This window comes from Cavia porcellus, unplaced genomic scaffold (assembly GCF_034190915.1).
Source record: "Cavia porcellus strain 051 isolate PalLab524CR breed Dunkin Hartley unplaced genomic scaffold, mCavPor4.1 scaffold_6, whole genome shotgun sequence".
NCBI lineage: Eukaryota > Metazoa > Chordata > Mammalia > Rodentia > Caviidae > Cavia > Cavia porcellus.
Window position 1 is genome coordinate 98,150,066 of NW_026947489.1, and position 22,045 is coordinate 98,172,110.

The 22,045-nt window shown below is 34.5% G+C and overlaps 1 protein-coding gene across 31 annotated transcripts in view; it reads left to right on the plus strand.

The window, feature by feature from the left end:
• Positions 1-22,045, plus strand: part of Sox6 (SRY-box transcription factor 6) — a 559,037-nt gene that overhangs the window by 238,144 nt on the left and 298,848 nt on the right. For all 31 annotated transcript variants that reach the window (XM_063251818.1, XM_063251830.1, XM_063251843.1 and 28 more), the window contains one exon: positions 14,988-15,195. In XM_063251818.1, the coding sequence (XP_063107888.1) occupies positions 14,988-15,195 (208 nt within the window). The remainder of the gene's footprint in view (positions 1-14,987; positions 15,196-22,045) is intronic.

Genomic DNA, 22,045 nt, shown 5'->3' on the forward strand with positions numbered 1-22,045 from the left:
AAAATGAGACTTGATTAATAGTAAAAAATCTCCTGTAATCTAGTATAGCATGAACAGCTTGACTGATACTGTTTTTCTCAGTTTTCATTTTTCTTGATGGATTAAAATGTCACCAGGATGTAGAAGATTTTTTGTTTTTTAAATAAACTATGGTCAAAATTGATCAGCATTAATCAATGGAAGCTGATGTTAGGATATCAATAATTTTATGATTAAGGTAGAACTCTACAAGTATGCTTTAAATCCATAGTTGATTCTGATTAATCTAAGCTTTCTTGTATGAATTCCTTCATGCAATTTTTTTCTTGCCTGAGTCTTGGGTACATAACTATAGTCAAATATCCTAAATAAGATGATGGCATTCACACTTCTTTTGCACATTTTTGCAATACTTCTAAGAAACCTGTTGTAGGATGTAAGGTCTATATTATATTGCATGCAGTGATTTACATAACTGATTTCAATTTTTCATGGTTAGAATGAGCTTTGGATCTCAAAGTCTTGCTAGATGAGCAGGAATAGGATGGTGATGAGTGCAGTAGGGAGCATATTGATTTCAGTGGAGAAAGCCAAGATTGTTTGGATTCCTTGAGATCTACTTCCTTTAATTTTCAGGGTTGCTCTCCTTAGAGCAACTTTAGCACAATGCATCCTGTTTGCACCTTTCATTTGGAGATAACGGAAAGGGTTGTCTTTGGTCTGTTTCTAATTATCAAATCAAGCCACATGCATCATCTAGCAAAGCCCTTATTCTGTTACTTCTTCAAACATACGTAGTATTTCTTGAAAGCCTCTACCGATGTGACTTCATTACCATAATTTGCAAATTATCCTGCTGTTTGATTGTCTTCTGCAGTAAAAAGTTTTCTTAGCTCTTCATGAGAAATGTAACCTTTTATAAGGTCAACTTCAAGCTATTATTCCTTTTGTTAATACAGCTTTCAATGAAATGACATATCTTTTTTTTTAATAATATTAACCTCTTAAGTATTATTTTAGTGTTAGTATATTTGTATGAACTCTAGGATTGAGTTTAATAATATATCTTTGTGTAAACCACATTCTCAAATCTAAAGTATAAATTACAAAGCTTTGCTAATAAAATTTTAAAATCAGATTGAAATTAGAAATGAATATTTATTCATTTCATTTATCTTCTTTATATTTCATTAGCACCCTAGAAAATGGAAAACCGTATTTAATAAAATGATTGGAAATTACTTTGTAAACTTTTGTTTTCATTATAATTTAACTGATTTCTTTCTAAACATAATTTATTGAGAGTACTTTGTATGATAGTCTCAAATACACCAAACTTCTGAGTGGAAATGTGCCCGCACCACTCACAAATAGATTTTATTGGTTTAATAGAAGAGAGTCATTTACTTAGAAATAGAAAAAAGAATTAGAATGCATAGATGACAGTTATTTTTATTTAGGAAATTTTTTTGCATAAGTAATAAACTAGCTGGAATTAAACTAATATAATCCGTGAACAAATTGAGAAACATCTTGCTCTTCAATTCAGAGTTAATATTTGGTTTTTAGTTATATTAAGTTACTTTGTACCTGGTATGCTTCTATGACAGATACCTTTATTATTTTTGTTCTTATTGACATATTATTGTAATTTGATTATATTTGTTTCTTTCTGTAATGTGTACTTTGGCTACTGTTCTCCTTAATGACAACAGGAGAAAATATTAGTGTTTTGGTAGTATTTGGAGGTCAAGAGGGAAAAATACAAATTCACACTCCCCAGAAGTAAGGCATGGGAATCAGACATTGTAACCAAACCATCGTGGCTTTCATGCGGGGGAATGCAGAGACTTTAGACCTCAGGGCTGCCTCTCGGCAGAACTGGGCTTCTTATTGCTTTGTGTTAAAATCAGTGATCTTTTGTGCCTAGTTTCCTTTTTCCTGGAAATGCAAATCCAGATAAATACAGAGGTGAGTTGGGAGGATAGATAATTCTTTTGTAAGTGACATACTTGTAGGGGATTGTTTTTTTTAATTAATTAATTAATTTATTTATTTTTGTCTTTTTCATTTTTATCGGTACCAGGGATCAAACTCACGACTGCCTGCTTGCAAGGCAGGCACTTATGCCGCTGAGCTAAATCCCCAGCCCTAGGGGATTGTTTTTAGTTTCTGTACTTGTTCTTGTAAAAATTTGCATCAGAGAGCTAGAGATGTTATTTTTTCTAATTACCAAAAGCTTCTTGACTGATATATATGTATCTGACACTTTGGAAGGAAACTTGAGTATTCTTTCAGTGAAATACTTAAAATTAGGAACCTTCCTGGACACAATCCAGTAAACTGAGGCAATTGTAGAGCTCTCAGAGTGGCACTGAGGGCTCACTGTGTGTGATTTGTAAACCAATCTGTTTCTTATCTCTTTTCTCCAGTCTATCTTGGCCATGAAAGAACGCCATAGTTAATACAGTAGCATCTCTACTAAGAAACAAAAGCCCAGACTTTAACTGGGCTTTGGTACCTTTTAATATTACAATTTGTGAGATGTGAGAGTACAGCCTGAGTTCTTTCTTTTCTTTCTTTCTTTTTTTAATTTAAAGAGATTAAGACAAAGCAGAACGATGTAAGCAACACAATACTTCACCACAAGACAATCCGATATTAAAAGTACTACCATGTCTTTCTTTGAAATAGTTGAGCATACCTTCACATACAATAGTATCAAACATAACAAAATAGTATAAAGCCATTCAAGAGAATGAAAATATTACAGAGCATTCAGAACCAAATACCTGAAAATGAACAATGGCTACTATATTATCTTATTTTTCATAAAAATGATTTTCATGTAAGTGCATACTAGTAGCCTTATGGTTATAACAACAAGAACGAATTATTTTCATGAGTGCACTGGTGTCTCTGAACTAAGGAAGAAACAAATGTAAAGGAGGCCAGCATGAGGAAAATTGAGTTGACACTAATGTAGTTACCTATTAAGAAAACCTCTGAAAGTTTAAAACTCATCATACATAAAAATTTTGCACTGTGAGAATATGTTTAACATCTTCAGCTTGTATATAATACCTTCTTTTTCATCTAGTGTCTTAAATTGTAAATAATAAATTATTTTTGTTCAATGAAAATTTTGTCTACATGTTTACTTAGACCATGAATTAAAGGAAAGGCAGTTGTATCTTAGAAAGGTTAGGTTAGGTAAGCTTTGCCACTAATTTTCTGTATGACCTTAGAAAAGCCATTCTGTATCTCTTGACTCTAGTTTCTTCATCTGAAAAAGCAAAGATTTAAACTATATACACCAGCTTACCATTTCTAATGTTTTGGGTTTCAAGATTAAGATTGTTTTAGCTAAGTCATTCTACTCTGGTAATGTTGTTTAGGTCGAATATCGTGTGTATGGTAGTTGAGTACTAATTCATTGCTAGATGAAAGTGGTCGGCTAAGTCAGTAGGCACATGAATAAGCTCTTAGTTGAACCTTGATAGAATGTTGCTTCAGGTGTTGAGGAATTCACTTTTTGGCTTGTCTCTGCCTTGAAAAAATTTTTATGTTCCACTTCCAAAAATCTGTATCTATAAGGCTTACCTGTTCTATGGCATTAGATTTTTTTTTTTTTTTTTTTTTTTTTTTTTATCTTTTTGAGACAGGGTCTCACTATGCAGTTCAGCTGTCCATGAGCTCACTTTGTAGCCCAGGCTGGTTTTGAACTCACAATAACCTTCCTGCCTCAGCCTTCTAAGTGCTGGAATTACAGGCATGCACCACCATGCCTGGTAAGGCATTAATCTTTAAAACATATCTCTAGGACAATGATAGTGTGATTTAATTCTTGTTCAGATAATATTGAGTACATTAAATTTAGGGTACTACTCTTTAGCCAGGAGAACAAAACAAGTTGGAACATACTTAGGGGAGGAAGATGAGAATAGTTTAACTGTCCCTGAGGAAGCAATGAAACTGGACTGTTTTCCCTAGGGGAAATGTAATCGCTGTTTATATTGAAAGGGTTACCATTCGGAATGTTTCCATGTGTAGAACTATAGATTGAAATAGATATCACGTTGCTGTAAAGGAGAGGGTTGTTAATTCTTCAAAGATGGGGCAGACAGCTTTAGAAGGTGTTAGATTTCCTTATTGGTGGAGGTATTTAGAGAGTGGACAAAAAGTAACTTTTGGTCCTGTTCACCAGCGCTACTATTACTGCCAGCTCCAACATCATTTAATGAGCACTTATTATGGAACAGGCGCTCTTCTAAATGTTTTCTTTTTATGAATTCTCATATATTTAATTCTCATAAATACTCTTAAGAGGTAGATTGTTTATTGCTATTATTATTATTATTCTCTTTTACAAAGAAAGAAATTAAGACAAAGAGAAGTTTAACTAATTTGTCTGTGCTTATATGGAATAAAGGTGGTAAAGCTGGGATTTAAACTAGAAACTTTCCTATATTTTCTTTACTTTTTAAATTACTCCATCTTCTTGCAAAGGAGATTCAACTGGTGGATGGGTTTGAACAACTAGATTTTTAAGGACCTTTGAATCTTGAGATTCTGATTTTTGTATGTTAAGATGATAGTGAATGATAATGCAATGCCATTTTATAAAATACTCTTAATGGTTTGGTGTCTTTAGTATTTCTGTATTTACTCAGCTTATATTTAGCTACATTTCTTAAATATCATGATAATGGAACCTTTAGAAAATTTGGGATTTGTAATCTTTTTCTGTGAAATAAAGTAGCATTTTGAAAATGTAGGTTTTATTTTTTGACTTTAGAAATTATGACACTTTAGCAAATATTGGTAGCAAATCTATTTGAAGACACATCCGTGAATAATTTTACTGTTACTAAGCAGTAGGATAATAGTGACAAGTGGTAGAATGTTGTGCCAACTTTGATAATTATTATGTAAATTAATATATTCTAACAAATAACAGCTTTAAAGGAGGAAATGGAATATATTTGTTTCACTATTAGAGCAAATGCTACTTTTACCATGAATCATCTGTTGGCAATAGAAGCAAATTCAACATTTTCATTTATGTAATCTTGTTGAACTCAATGCTTTTCCTCAAAATATGTCACTTTAGAGAAGAACATACTTTTTCATTTCTTAAAAAACTTAGAAATGTTAGCAATACAGTCTTCAATTATTGAAAAAGATTAGATTTATTTTGTTATCAAGAATTTATTGGAAAGTAGTTTAGGTAAATCTTTTCTGTCCATTAGTTAAAGTTGACTATAATAACACAATAGTGTGAGGCCTCTTTTATAGCATAGTTGGCAGATACTTTTTGGTTCATCAAAAAAGTTGTTTAAACCAGGTGTGGTGTCACACACTTGCAATGCTAGTACTCAGGAAACTGAGGTAGGAGGACCACTTAGAGTTTGAGGACAGCCTGGGCTACCTAGTGAGATCCTGTCTCAAAACAAAATGAAACAAAAAACAAAAGAAAAAGCCCAGACACGTTCAAAGTGGGGGATCAGAAAAAACACGGTTGATATATAGCATAAGAGAGCAATATATTGAATATATATATATATATATATATATATATATATATATATATATGTTGCTTATGTAATATAACTTGAACATCAGTTGAAGCTTAAAATATATAGATGCAGTGTACACCCAAGGGAGTTGGGATCACAGTGAGGGCTTTTTGCCTTGGCAGAGAAGATTGATCACTGACATAATTAAGTTGCCAAAACAAAACCAGCTTTCAGTTCATTTTATAATTGTTTTTGTAAACTTCTTTGTGAACATTGTTTCTCTTTAGTTCTTTCTAGTAAGAGAATAGCAAGAACATAACTGTAGTTAAATAAATTGGGTTTGTTACTCATTTTAGTGAAGGAGAATACATTCCATAGGAAATGTTGGCATGTCTCAGTAAACAATGTTAGAGTGAACTTGTTTTGCCATTGGGCTTGCTTTGAATGAGTTTGAGTAGGGTCTGAGGAAACAAGTTTTCTATAGATTGGTTGCTGTCAGAAATCAGTGAGCCGTATCTATTAAGAAAGTGGACTAGAGGGAGAATAAAGCTGTAATTGGAAAGACTACACCTAAAACAGTGAACAAAGCAAATTGGTAACATAACAGTAAGAATGAACACTTTAAGTCTGTGTTTGTAATGAGTTCAGGGAAGGACAGGAGAGGGTAACATTCCATCCCTATAATTAGATTAAGATGCAGGTAGGGAAATTGATTCATGCAGCAATTTAGGCTTCCTAGCCATTTGTCTCAACAGCAATGATGTTTACCTGTATGTAGGTTAAAACTTCGCTAAACAGGCAAAATTCCATTCCTGAGCTGTGCTCTCCAACTCCCAATTCCTGACACCTTAATCTGACTTTTGCAACCCCAGACCACTGTCCTCCTCTGCTCTGCTTGCATTACAGCTGCCCGTCGACATTCCTTGTCTAGGTGTGGCTGGCAGCCTGCTACATTACAGCACTGGTGTGTGTAGCTGCTCCTGGACAGAGTGGAGATAATCCATATGCAGATAGGATAAGTGGGAATTGATGGCATTCCTAGGAAAAGCTAATTACAAATACCAAGGTTTCTGGAGCTTTGTGAGAAGCCAGATCTTAGTGAAATTTGTTGGGATAAGTGTTAATAACGAAGATAGCAATGTAGTTTTGTATTTAGTATTCTACTCATTTTAATGCACATGAATAAAATCCTTAAAGTAGTGTCAGTATTTATCAAACTAGTTTGTCCAGGATTGGAAGTTGAGACAAAGATGATTGGACAAAGAACATTTTAATTTACTAGTAAGAGTTGCTACATTATCACTTACTATTAGAGGTAGACACCATGTTAAGTATTTCACAACTGATTCACTTCTAATAGCAAATATTTGAGAATATAATTGTAACTCCCTCCTGTGAAAGGTATTCTCCACCCCCTGATTATGGACAAGCAGTGACTCATTATTGAAAAACATGCAGTGACACTTACATAGTGTGAATTCCCAGGCTCAGTTACAAAAGTAATAGTAGTTTTCATCTGACTGTATCTGGGACATGCACCTTTGGAGACTTTTGGAAGCTTGAACCTCCATATAAGAAGTTCAGCCACTCTGATGCTAACATGCTGGAGAGAGAATGAGACCACAGAGAGAGAGATCACAAAAATAGAAGAAGATATCTGAGAAACTCGAGCCTGGGCTGCTTAAAATATTCCCAAATGAGGCACCACATTTGCATAAAAGACTTTACGGTGACCCAACTTTTGACAGTGGAATCTTGAGACTGTATCACCTAACCCAGATGCTCAGAAATTTCTGCACCACAGAAACCTTTAAGAATATGAAATGATTATTATTATTTTATGTCATTAATTTTTGAATGATTTGGTATAAAATAAATAAATAATGCCTGTTATTTCTTGGTCATTTTTAACAAAATAGAAACTAAATAAAAAAGTAAAAATTTCCCTCTGGAAATGTAAGGGAACAAAAAGATTTAGAAGGTAAGCGTGTTTGTAGTTGTGGCATCTTTGAATGATTGTTTTTATAGGTTTGTGGAATAGAAAACACATTGAATTTAGTATTGGCAACCTGGTTTTAAATTTTAGCTCTGTCAGTTCTCTGTTTCATGGGGGAACTTCTTAACCTTCGTGTTGACTGCTGAAAGTAAAGATTTAAAATTTAGTGTTTAGTTGTTGGTGATATATCTGGAAACTAGAGTGTTTCAGAGGAGTGTGATAAAGAACCTGGGAATCATGTCATATGAGAAATAGGTGTAGAAAGTGAAGTTTTACCTAGAAAAAGACTATTAATTTAGTGTCTTCCTTAAGGTATTTGAGCAATTTTAAGATGGGAGAGGAAACTGACTTTAAATGTCTTTTATGGTTAAAGAGGAAACAATGTGTTTAGTTTAATGTCTTAGTTTATTTGTGCTGCTATCACAAAATGGCATGTACTGTATAAGCAGTAGAAACTTATTTCTTGTAATTCTGAAAGTTATTTATAATTGTCTTAGTCTATTTGTGCTGCTATAAAAATATCATAGACTGTATGATTTATAAACAACAGAAACTTATTTCTAACAGTTCTGAAACTTGGTGCTATAATACGGATACATGTTCCCCAAAGGCCATGTATTCCCCAACCGGTAGCACTATTGGGGGATAGAGGGTACTTTAGGAGGGACTTAGTGGGATATTTTAGGTCATTCAGTGAGTGCCTTCAAAGGGGACTATTGGACTCTGTCTTCTCTCTCTGTCTCTTTGTCTCTCTGTCTCTCTGTCTCTGTCTCTGTCTGTCTGTCTGTCTGTCTGTCTCTCTCTCTCTTTCTCTCTCTGTTTTGGCTATGAGTTTTCCTTCCTAATGCTCTCACCATGGTGGGTTGCCACAGTCCCAAAACAACAGGGCCAATCGGTGGTCATGAATTGAAACCTCTAACTGTAAGCCAAATTAAATGTTTTCTTTTTATGAATTGATCTGTCTCAGTTTTTTTTTTTTTAAGTATTAGAAAGTTGACTCACACAGTTAACAAGTTTAAGATCAAGAGACAGGCAAATTCTATGTCTGGTTAAAGTTTGGTATCTGCTCCCACAATGGTGCTTACCCTTGCAGTCTGTGGAGGAACCCAGTCAGCTGTGTTCTTCCATGTTGAAAGGAAAGAAGGACAAAAGGAGCCCAGCTAATTATCTCCAGCTGTCATGTTTGAGTCACCACCTAAAAACTTATCTCAGTACTATCACAATGGGTCTTAGGTTCCAACATGTGAATTTTAGGGGTGCATATATATTCAAGAAATAACAATAAAGACATAGTTTTAGGTTATATGGGAATTTTATTTTAAATAATTAGATTATTGTAAATATTGTTTGAGATTTTTCAACTGAAAAAATGAAAGAAAGCTTGGCTACTTTTTCTAGGTTTTGTACAAGAAGACTATAATATAAACAAAAAAAAACCAAACAAACAAACAAACTACGAAGGGGCTGGAGATTTAGCTCAGCGGCATAAGCGCCTGCCTTGCAAGCAGGCAGTTGTGAGTTCGATCCCTGGTACCGATAAAAATGAAAAAGACAAAACAAAACAAAAAAAAAAAACAAACAAGAAGACTATAATATAAAGACTCTCTAAATATCCTCAGGAAGGTGAAATTTTACTCCTTAAAATTTTCTTTTTTTTAATTTCTCCTAAGTATCTATTTAAAATGCATTTTGTTCTTTATTAGAAAAGTAATTTGTTTATTGAAGAAAAAATATTAAAACACAGATAATCAAAAATTTGTTTAGAAAATTACTATAAATATTGTGGTATATATCCTTCCAGTTTATGTGTATGAGTGTGTGTGGAGGGGTGATTTATTATTAAGTACGCATAGAAAAAAGTGGCCCTGTGAGTCAGAGCCATTCACCGATTTGGGGGAGAGAGAACAATGCTGCACCAGGAAACAAGCCCTGTTTGGGAACCAGCATCAGGGACAGGCCACAGTCAGACTGGGAACAGCTAGATCCAAGTCCCTTCCAGCACTCAGCTGGCAAACAAGGAGTACCAATCCACCACCTACTCCACCCATGTAAGCAACCGACTTATCAGGAGAAACACAGGCTGTGATGATAGCTGCTGAGGTGAAGTGAGTGCATGCCTGTGGTGCTTTGGTGTTTTGCTAATATTGCAGGTGTAGGGCTAGTGGTCTGATCATAGGTTCAGAAGATATTGGTATGCAGTATGGCCTCTGGGGAGGAGGGATCATCTTCTGAGGATTTTAGCCATTGCTGATTTCCTGTGGTCTTGTTTTGATGTCCTATTTGTTTTCATTGTTTTGTTGGGTTGGGTTTTATTATCTTTTGTTTTGTTTGATGATGTTAAATCCAACAGCAGGAGAAGCTGTTTCAAGGATGGCAAGATACATTATGGTAGCCATTTTGGATTTACTCTTGGCTTGTTTTGAAGTCCTTTATTGCGTTTATTGCTTTGTTTTTATTGTTTCTATTCTGTTCCATTCTGTTTGATTTTTACTATGTCCAAAGTTATCTGCAGCTATTTTGAAGATATCAAAGGCATTATGGTAACTATTGTTGATTTCATAATGCTTTTGAAGTCTTTTATCTTTTATACTGATTTGCTTTGATTGGTTTTATTTCGATTTACCCTCTTTAAAAAAAAACAAATTTAATATTATATTTATTTTCTAATTTAAAATGACAATATAATATTTGCATTAGAGAATTTCAAAAAGAACATAACATTATTATCGCATCACTCAGAAGACCAATAACATTTTGTTGAGTATTCTGGTATCTTTTTCCGTACATTTTTTTTCTTAAAAAATGTGTAACAGTTCCCACTAACATACTTTTCACTCCTTGTACAGGGTGTTTGTACATGCATTAAATTTTGTACAATGTATGACTTTCAGTAATTTCAAAGTAGTTAATCATGTGGATAAAATTATCATTTCTTGAAACAATGCAAATACCTGGACATGCAAGTTGCTTCCAATTATTCAGTCCTATAAGCAACACTATATTAGGCATATACCACATTATTTTAATGGACATGTAGTATTCCATTGTATAGTTATATTATCAAAAACTTTAAAAATATCCCATTTCTAAATGTTTTGTTAAATAATACTGTCACTGAGCAAATCTCTCTCCATAACCCCATAACTTTAATTTTGATTATTTTCTATTATTTGTTAGGTTTCAAATTTATCAGCCTACAATGTACTAAACACTTTTTGTATCCTCTGATAGAAATCAGATAGAAGAAGCATGACATCTAATCCCAACTCTTTAGAGTTGAAGTTTGTTGCAAATATACCATGTAAAATAATACTGAATAATTTATTTTAGTATCTTACTAAATGTTAACTTATGTATTTACAATTAAGTACTTCAATGTGTAGTTTGGAGACTGATGGAACAGTGAGACCTTCTGAAGTAAGAGAGGGCTTTAAGGATGAAATGCAGGTTGATGTGAAACTTGAAAAGTGCCTTGGGCTCCTAGTCAAGAGGGTGATGGACATTTCAGGGGAAAAAAGCAAGACACACAGAGGGTTTGGGTTTAAGGCAATTAGGAAAGGCAATTTAGGTTTAAATTCTTTGAGTGCCAGTGCTGACCAGATTTTTTACAAGTCTGAAAAATCTGAACAATATTTTATTTATATTTTAAGGTAATTGTGAAAATTACCTTTTCTTTTTCTAGAAACTATTGAATGATCTCTACTGTCTGGTTTTTCAGCTCTCTCTCTCTCTCTCTCTGTCTCTCTCTTTGTCTCTTTCTGATCTTGCATGTAATGTTTACTTGATTTGCAGTGGAGTGTTCTTTAGGTATCTGAATCAACATTGCTTTAGTCCTTTTATTAGGACCAGGATCCTTTTAAATAACACTTTGTAAATGTCTTTACTGCTAGGTTTCATGGGTCCATTGAGGATAGGGACATTTATAGTAAGTTTCCTTTGGACGAGCTGTCTAAGTGGTACTCGTGTTCTACATTTTATGTTATTCATATGTCCAGTCATGCAATTCAGTGATGGTTTTCATAAGAAAGATCCAAACAAGAGAATTAATGTTTTCATGTTAGTTTTAAAAAATCACAGCTAACCTACTTTTGAAAAATTTTTGTGAAATACATACACATTACATTTTAAGGCAAAACATGTTATTCCATCGTATTTGTAGGAACCAGTGTTTCATCAGGTGGGGTCAGGAGCTGTATATAAGAATGACGGAGAATGTTCATGAATAGTCATATTTCTGGACCTCCTGAATAGCTGGGATCACAGGTGTGTGCTACCAAACCCAGCTTATTCATTTTTACATCGGGATTATTGACTTTATGTCAGACAAAGTGTATTGTGAAAGTGTTGCTTTATGTGCCCTTTTTACTCAGATAAATTGCTTATAAGTCTGTACTCCTGAAAGACCAATATTTACTAAATTTTAGAAAGACAAAAAATGAGGCCAGAAATTATACATCTCTCTTTCCCTTTTCCTTAATTACTAAGGACAGTGTAGGAAGGATTTGTACAATTCAAGCCATTCAAGGTTTTATCTGCTGCCTATGTTGGTGTTTTGGAGACATGTTACAAGTAGTTTTTATGGTTCTGTTGCAAAAATCATGACTCAAGCTCTTGCTGTCCATATTCTGTAGAGTTTAGCCACTTTGCCCAGACTGTGGGGCTGAGGACACCGTGGAGCACAAGAGGAGCCCATGGTTACTGCCTGTTGTGTAGGCAGTAGTAACCACATTTTCCAAGAGTAAAATCAAAACGAGGAACATAGCCTAACAGTTTGCAAGTGACAATGTGTACACTAGACTGTTTAAAATTAATCCAGTGCCCTATGGAGTTGAATGCTCTAGGTACAGTTTACGAGTTGTTGCCTAAGCTGGAGAACCTCGCCTGTTATCTTTCGAGTTCCATTTGGGAGAGATGGAAAATTCACAAGGGTCACTTGTATGTAACAGTTCTAGTTTTTACTATTTCAGCTTGGTCTTTATTGCTTTAGTTTGAGTCAGATGTTTTAAATGTTTATTTTATTTTTAGGCTATGATGTGAGAGTGATTTGCATTTAGAAAGAAAATAATTGAAGGAAAATTGATCTAATGCTGACTGTTGATTCATAGAAGTCTTAGTCATTTATCTGAAATGGACTTTATTCAAGGTCAAAATGGTACCGGCCACAGTGTCTCTGAATTTTTCACTTGCGTCATCTAAGAATTTTTTTTTTTAAATTTTGTTTTTTGAGATAGGGTTTCCCTATGTGATTCAGGTTGGCTTTGAACTTGTTATATAATTCAGGGTGGTCACTAACTCCCAGCAATTCTCCTGCCTCTGCCTCCTGAATGCTGGGATTACAGGCATGCACCCCACACCTGGCTTCATTTGTGCAATCTAAGGAGTCATGTGCTAACCATGACTGACATTTAAAAGAAGAGTTTCCTTTGCCTTACCTTGCAGAATTGCTACGAGCATTAAATGAGATACAACTTCTTTCCTGGGAGAAGGAAGAGCTATAGGAGCAAGATAAAAAGGAACTCTTTGCGCCCTACTCCATTTATTTTATTGTTTTCATTTTTTTTTCAGCAGAGATATATTGAGCTTCTCTGTTCCATGCATTATGCTTATAATAACAAGCAGAGGTAAAGATTTAGCTCACATCATTTTGTCTGTCTGTTTCACAGTCCCAGAGCCTTCCCATTGTGCTACATCCCCAGAGTTTTTTTTTTTTTTAAATTTTGAGACAGCAAGTTGTCACTAAATTGGTACTCACCCAGGCTGGGTTTGAACTTGCAGTCCTCCAGACTCAGCCTCTCACAGTGCTGGAATTATAGGCATCCACCACCATGTCCACTGGCTCACAGCATTTTTAACAGCTTCTCGGAGATAACTTACACATACCATACATTTCACCCATTTAATGAATACAAGTCCATGGTTTTTAGTGTATTCATAGAATTAACAGTATTTAATTTAGTTTGAGGCTCATATCAGCATTTTTTATGTCACAATGTCTCAGATGTAGGGATGGAAAAAATTTTCCTTGAGCCCAGTCCTGGATGCTTCTTTTTTCAGAATAATAGTGTTAACCGTTTATTAACCTCACCTGAGCACTGTGAGCTCAACATTATGCCTAGAGCTTTGCAATGTTGTCTCATCGTCTGCTCTCACCAACAGAAAGCAAGATTCCCAGAACTGCCTACGCACTTAGCGTTTATGGAGTACAATTATGATCTCATTTAGTATGTGTGGAAACTTAATGCTCTAGGTGTCATGGTCATTTTCTTTTCATTTTTCCCTGCTAGTTATCAACTCTGTAATTTTTGCCTTTTTTTCCCCTCTGTAGTTCTTTTTTTTTTTTTTTTTTTTGCCGTTTTCCTTTTTTTTTTTATCGGTACCAGGGATCGAACTCATGACTGCCTGCTTGCAAGGCAGGCGCTTATGCCGCTGAGCTAAATCCCCAGCCCTTCCCCCTCTAGTTCTTAAAGTTTGCAGGGTTTCTTTGTGAAGAAAAGTAAGATTTCCTTTGTAAGACTAGAAGTTTTATTTTAGTCATTTTTTTTTTTAAATAGGGAGAATACTTCTGTGCAAACAGATACAGTGAACGCAAGACTACTGAATGGCTATGGCCAAATAATAGTTGCTTCAAACATTTAGTTCTTATCTAGAAAGAGAAAAACTTTTTTTTCTATAAACTTTAAGTGTGTATTATTTTTAACCTAAGATTTACTTTCTCCATGGATCTAACTTTTATATCAGTTAGCTAACTTCTCTACTGTGAGGTAAAGCAAGGCAATGTGCAAATGTTTCTGTATTAGACTTAGGGCTGGGGATTTAGCTCAGCAGCATAAGTGCCTGCCTTGTGAACAGGCAGTCATGAGTTCGATCCCTGGTACCGATAAAAAGGAAAAAGACCCCCACCCCCCCAAAAAAAAGTTCTTAAATGTCCTATGAAAAGTGTGCTGACGCTTCGGTGGTCAGGGTAAGGAATGGAAAGAGGCTTCTGTAACTTTAGACAGATGTATCGCTTGAAACAAACGAGCTCCTCCAACCTCAGCACACAAAAATATTCAAGTTGGCTAACTTTCTGGCACTGATTTTATCTTATATATTTTTTGATGAACAAGGAACACGAGACAGTGAAGTAACTTTTCTACTGATTCCACATTACAAGAAATTATTGTATGATTTTTTTTAGGCTATAGGAAGAGCATTGCTAATAAAAGTACACAATTTAGGAAAAACCTTACCAGTCATAATAACTAGTCACTGAATGAGAACTTCTAAAAATGAAGTGTATAATGAGTAAGAGTATATTTTTGAGTCACTTCGGTGACTTTATAATTTCAAAAATGAAGTGGTTTGATTCTGCAATTTCAAGTTAGTTCCTTTAAGAATTTATTTTTTAAAGTTCAGTATTATTTAATCAGAATTAGATTTGGGACTTTTTCTCCATTGATACTTCAAGAAACCTGTGTTCTGATGGCTTTATTTTATTTTATTTATTTTTCTAGGAGTCAGAGAATAATAAGTTATGTTCCCTATATTCCTTCCGAAATACCTCTACCTCACCACATAAGCCTGACGAAGGGAGTCGGGACCGAGAGATAATGGCCAGTGTTACTTTTGGAACCCCAGAGCGCCGCAAAGGAAGCCTTGCTGATGTGGTGGATACACTGAAACAGAAGAAGCTTGAGGAAATGACTCGGACTGAACAAGAGGGTATGTGTGGCCTTAACTGTTGGGCTTTTCTCCTGAAGATTCCAGGCTGTGAAAAAACGAGTGGGATTTCAAAAGGCAGAGAAGTGCATAATTGGCACAGACTAGGAAAAAGTTATGCAGCGGTTACCATGGCAATGGCAGATGGTAATCCATCAGGAGTGCTAAGCAGATAGCTCTGCTTCTCTTAAAACTTTGTGCATTTAAGAACTTGGTTCTTATAATAATAAATCAACGTTTTAAACTGACTGTAAGTATCACTCTGGAAGAAGGCTGCGAGGAATTTTCCTAACCACACTTTATTTTTCATTTTTTTCTCCCTTAGTTCCTCTTGACAGATAGTGTTTCTTTATAAAAATAATCAACTACTTAAGAAGCAAAATCATTGTTTTAAGTTTACTGCTCTTCAGTTGTGTAAATAGCATATATTTATAAATTTTATTTTTACCTCTGAACGTCGTAGTGGAGAGTTGACAGTTTCTAATCCTGCAAAAGCTGAGCATGTGCAAGGGTGAGAGCCTTGACATTCGCTGACAGGTCTTCCAGTTTCTCTTCCTGCTCTGTGCAAGAATCCACTCAGCTTCATCTAGAATCCAGAAAACAGAGGTGGAAGAAAACTCTCAGCAATATTTTTAGACAAAATAAATCAAGTCAAAATTATATATGCTGTTTTTTATACAGACAAATTTAAAGACCTTTACATGTAAGATAGTGATTCTAGTACTAGCCATGTAAGTTCAATACAGACACCTATGATTCCTAAGGAGGTTGGTATTTGATACAAAGGAATTTTGCATGTAACTTTATTTCTGTAAGGGCTCAAAATTTAAGTTTAAAATTTCTTTTTGGAGGGGAAGAAGTCTTTCTAAAATGTAACCAGGTCATAATGCAGAAGATTAGGAAAGGGGATGCATGTATAACAACTATGGGACAAGTAAGTCTTCAGTCTCTTTGAGCCACAAAATTTAAAATTTAGTATAGTACTAATATACGACTTGGCCACTCAAACATTTTGAGATAATATATATAAGAGTCTGCTATGAATTGTACATTGTATGAATTTGAGGTGGTGTGATGGTTATACTGTAAATGTAGATTATTTTATCATGTTTCAATATAATGATGACCCTAGAGATCATTGAGATAGTTAAGACTGTGAGTGTAAGATTATTTTTCTACAATTATAAAACTTTAGCATTCTGTGTCTCCTTGATATGTATATGTGCTTGTGCATGTGTGTACGTATGTGTGTATGCAGACGTGTTGTTTTTTCTTCAGTTTTAGTATACGTACTACCCAAGCAGTTGCTGTGTTTTTCTTCAATACTTTCAGCCTATTTCTTGCTTATTTGTAAATTATTTATAATTTGTTTCTTTTGTTCATACATAGTTTATAAAATGTGTTCTAGGTGGGTAACACACATGATCTTAGTGTAAGAACTTTATAGTGGTTGTTCTTCATTTTCAAACTTTGTTTTCTTCATCTTTGTCTGTTGAAACAGTCAGATTGCCAAATCAATACTTTCTGAATAAATGAGACTGTTAGATTTTTAATTTTCATTCATAAAAAGAGATTTTTGTTCTATAAAGAAGTAGTTTTCAGAATATCTTAGAAGGCTCTTTAATGTAAAAATAACTAAATTGGTTTGTTGGGTTCTTTGATCTGCTATGGAATTTTAAATCATTTTTTCTTGTAAGTAATGGCTAATTTTTTATTCTTCTTCATTGCCATGAAAAGGTTACAGTTGATTTTGTAATATAAAGACTTGTAAGATAACACTACAGTTATGAGTCGTTTATCATTATATTGGTACTAACAAAGAAAGGTTTTGTACATACTTTACAGATTTTTTATAGTAATATGCTTTAGACATTGAAAATTCAGACATTTAGTGTATATTAATGTACATAATATATTAAGTGCAAATATGGTGAGAATATCACATGAACTGAACACAGTATTTCAGAAACATTTGCTTGAGTGCAGTAGGACAACGCCTCTGAAATACTATACACGTGTAGTAATGCTGACTAAATGGTATTGGCAAATTTTGGTAGTATCCTTTTTTTTTTTTTTTTGTCTTTTTCCTTTTTATCAGTACCGGGGATCGAACTCACAACTGCCTGCTTGCAAGGTAGGCGCTTATGCCACTGAGCTAAATCTCCAGCCCCGGGTAGTATTCTTCACACTCAGCTCATTGTGCTTGTGTCACGTAAAACTCATAGGCTTTGTTTTGTTTTGTTTTTTTCTATCTGCAGGGAAGAATAATGAATATAATATATTAAAGAAAGAAAGAAAGAAAAAACAACTCAAAAGGCTTTTGACATACCAAAAGTGTGACCTTAAAAGCAATCTATTAAGACAAAATTTAATATATGTATTATCACATCCAGAGATTGTGACCAAAGCCTTCAGTTGCATGAGTAATTACTAAAGAAAATTCAAATCGCAGATACATAAACGCAAAAAAACAAAACAAAACAAAAACCAACTGACCACCTATGGGTTTTAGGTGACAGTGAGCATTGCATGCAGAATACTGCCAAGCATTGCCAATGCTATTTAGTCAGCATTACTTCAACTATATAGTATTTCAGAGGCGTTGTCCTACTGCACTCAGGCAAATGTTTCTGAAATACTGTGTTGATTCAGAATTAGCACAATTTAAGATTTAAAACCATTGGACCATTTTCAGAGAACCATCAGCATGATCAGAGACACAGAGTATATAATAAGAGGAATGTTTGAAGAAACTAGCAGTATTTGTCCCACAGGAACAAAGATGAAGACTGAAATGATATTATCTTTAAAGATTAAATTTACATACAGAAGATTTGGGATTTATTCTGTCTACCTTCCAGGGGATAGAATGAATGGATAGCAATGACAAGGAGTTATAAGGAAGCAGAATATGGTTGATATCACAATCCACTATTGAAAGGTTGCGTATGTCCATATAGAATAATCTTCAGTCTCTGTGTAGTTATGTATTAATCCTGATTGTCATTTTAATAGTGCTACCTAGAAACCAGAATATTAGTCTTTTCCAAAGTTAAGGCTATGAAATTTTATGAACTGTGTTCTTGTGCAATATCCCTTTTCTTATACATTACACTTTTTGTAGCCCTGACCAATAACGATGTAATATTGCTATTTTCTATATCTTTTTTTCCCAATATCAAAACTCAAAAGATTCATTTCTTTCTTTTTAGCTCAAGGATTCTTCTTACTTTTTGTTTTCTTTGAGACCTTTTGACAGTCTACTGACATCTATAGATCCTTTCTTAGCATTATTTCAAAGGTACATATAATTACAGAGATAATTTATTACACTAAAAGATTAAATAATTAAAATATGTTAATAGAGTAAAATGTGCTAATATATTTTTAATATGTTAAAGAGGATCTAATGGTTGACCTGAGAATATCATATTTTTGAAGCCTTATGGTGTTTTGAGATTTGTCAACAAGTATAATATGATATAAAAATATCTAGTGTTATTACAGGTATAGTGATTATTCTATAGGTTTTGCCTAAGTGTATAATTTAAGGAAGTGTAAAGTTCCATTTGATGATTAGTGAAAAGAATTTTTTCCATCCAACTTCATAGAAAGCCTGAATTCTATCCATGTGTCTTGAGGCTTATGGACCCTGGGTTAAGAATTCTTATACTACATATATGGAGCATAAAAAAATAAAAGAATAGTCTCAAACTTCAAAGAATAAGCATTTTACTAAAAGGCATAAAATGTATTTAGAAAGAGTTCTTGTTTAATGTCTAATGTATGATGTGATCTATGAAATTTACATAGATGAAGTGTAACAGAAGAGTGAGCGAATACTCTGGCCTAGGAAAACAAGGAAAGACCCTATAGGGAAATGAATCCTAACTGGTTTTGGAGTATGAGGAGGTTTTTGAAGACAGAAGGGAGGAGAGAGACATTTCAAGCTGATGGAATAGGCAGCGACCTTTAAAGCACGCAAAAGCTCAGTTTTCATGTAAGGTGAATTTGCTTATGGGAAATAAGACTGAGAAACTCGGTTATGTTCAGATTATGTTGGCCCTTCAAGAGCCTTTGGCTGAGGAATTTGAAGTTCATGCTGACAGTGATGGAGGAAGCATCACCTTCACAGTAAATTGATGGATTAGAGTTTTCCTTCAGGAAAGTTAATCTGGCAGGACTCTGTAGGACAGATGGGAGCAGAGAGAGCCATTAAGGAAACTGTTTCAGGACAGAGATAATGAATGTCTGAATTAAGGCAGCAGAAATGAGAAAAGAAAGGGGGTGAATATGGAAAAGATATTAGGAAATAGAATAGTTCAGACTTGATATTCAAGTGTGGAGACTGAGAGGAACAGCTTAAAGATGATGGTAATGCTGTACCATGAATAAAGAGAGGGGAAGAATAAGTTTTGGAAATGAGAACAAGAAAGATTGTAATATTTTTTATTCTGAGTTCCATATTCTGCATTTGAAACTTGTTTTGATTATTTGCTTCTAGCAATAGAACAGAAGAGCATAGTGGGAGAACCAATGATTATAAAAAGGTCATTAAAACCTGGGATAGATTTCTGATTCTAAATTATATTGTTGATCAAAAGAGGTAGAATAGCCCTATCCATGTTTTCTTGGCTTTGACCATTTAAAGCTCATGCATTAAAACTTAAAATATATATTCTATTGAAGTAGACTTCTATTTCATAGGAATTTATCCTGAAGAAATAAAAATGTATCTATGAGATGTTTTATTAGCATATTTTTGCAGTACATAAGAGGTTGTTTAAGCCTGGTGTGCTGATGCACAACTGTAATTTCAGCATTTGGGAGGCTGAGGCAGGAGGATTGCCATGAGTTTGAGGCCAGCCTTTTCTACATAGTGAGTTCAAGGTTAGCCTGAACTATACATTGAGACCCTGAAACTATCCAAGTGGTCATTCGTAGAGAGTTCAATAAATTATGATATATGTATTTTACACAATTATTAAAAAGAATGTTAAGCTAAAAAATAAAATAGAATTCCAGTTTCATCTGCTCTTGGGACATATCATGTCATAGTATGTATAAGAGCTTTCAAATATTTTTCTCATCCCTCACTCACTCCCTCATGGCTTCAGGGCCTTATATGTTTGGACTCTTTATCATATTAAATACCTTTCAGGGGGCTGGGGATTTAGCTCACCTGCCTTGCAAGCAGGCAGTCGTGAGTTCGATCCCTGGTACCGATAAAAAATAGAAAAGAAAAAAAAAATGTAAAATGAGATTAAATACCTTTCACCTCTTTGCTCTAATATGTACAAACTCATTTACAAAAAGTTTGCTATGATCCATCTTAAAACAATATTTGCATGTTAAAATAATAACTCTTTAGGTAGATACTTTGATCCTCGAATTTTTATCCAGTGTTACATGGAAATTTCTTTAATCAATGCCTTTCCCTGAGCAAATGTTTTGACTAGATTGCTGAAACACTGATGAGCAAAGGTGCCTCATCAGAAATGCCCTTCTTAAACTGAAGCTTATAGGATGATCGATTAGGGTTCTACTCTTGTAAATTTAACTCTGATTTAATGTCATAAGTAGATAAATAGGTAGCTAGGCAGGAGGGTAGGTAGATGTATGATAGACAGATAAATACATCCATGTATTGATTGAGTGAATACCAAACTCTGTCTGGTAAGCACTGTCAATATTGGTGAGTACAGTGCACAGAAAGGCTTGATTAATAGTTGCAGGTTAAAAAGCTTCCAAGCCTCCAAGGTAAAAATCCTTCAGCTGTGGTTAAATGATGAATTTTAGTTATCCTTGTATCACCCATCTTATTGCCTATGTAGCTGGGCTGTATCATAAGCGACAGTTGTCAGAAAATGAATACTTTAAAAAGGACTTCTATATCTAAATACATATATTTAATCAGAGAGTCCTTTGGCTTCTGAAAATAAGTTGTCTAATGAGAATTTCATTTGAGCAGCTGCGACTGAGGAGGTCAACAGGCACTGCCTAGGAGAACATGGCCCAGCTGGTTAAATCTGGTTGTTGTCGTGATTTAAATGGTCAAGTGCTGCTTATAATCCAGGACCGTCTGTTTGTAAAGGGAAGAGTGAGTGCTTCAGCATAATGTACAGCTGTTTTAATCTCTCTTTAATAATAGTGCTTCAGCCACTATCATGTCTTGTGTATCATACTACTAAGTATATGGTCCTAGGCCAAGTGAACCGGTTTGAATCAGGGTCTGGAGTCATGTAAGATTGTAGGGCAAGAGTTATGTGATAAAACCTTCAACAGTCTGACAAAATACAACTTTCTCTCTGACTCTGGCTCATTTTCAAGATAGTTCTTTGGGTAATAATTACTATGATCAGAGGGGAGTGACTTAGCTTGTGGTAAGGTTGAAATACTGCATCAGAATAAAAGGACTGTCTTTTAGAAGAGTCATAAATGGAAAGGGCTTGGGTACAAATCTATTGGTCACACATTGGTCTGAGTATTTTTCCAGTAGAATTGGGTGCTCCAAGCTATCCCGGTAATGAAAGTATGTGGATTAATTTTCCTGTGTGTGTGGAGGGAGGGCAGCAGCACTTGAGCTTTGGATTGTTGATGGCATGTACTTTCCAATAGACTGTGCAGCTGTTTCTGAGCAGAAGAATGAAAATGTGTTTGTGTGTATATCTGATGGATTATTATCATTATTTGCATCTCTAAACAATCATTTGGATTTGTACATGTATTTTCAGTGATGTATAGTTAGTTAGATAATATGTTAGTGTCCTTTGCTCATCTGAGGGATTTGGCTGTACTTCAAGGAGGTGTGTGGTACATTTCAAACGGAGAAAACTCATTTTTCGAAGTCATG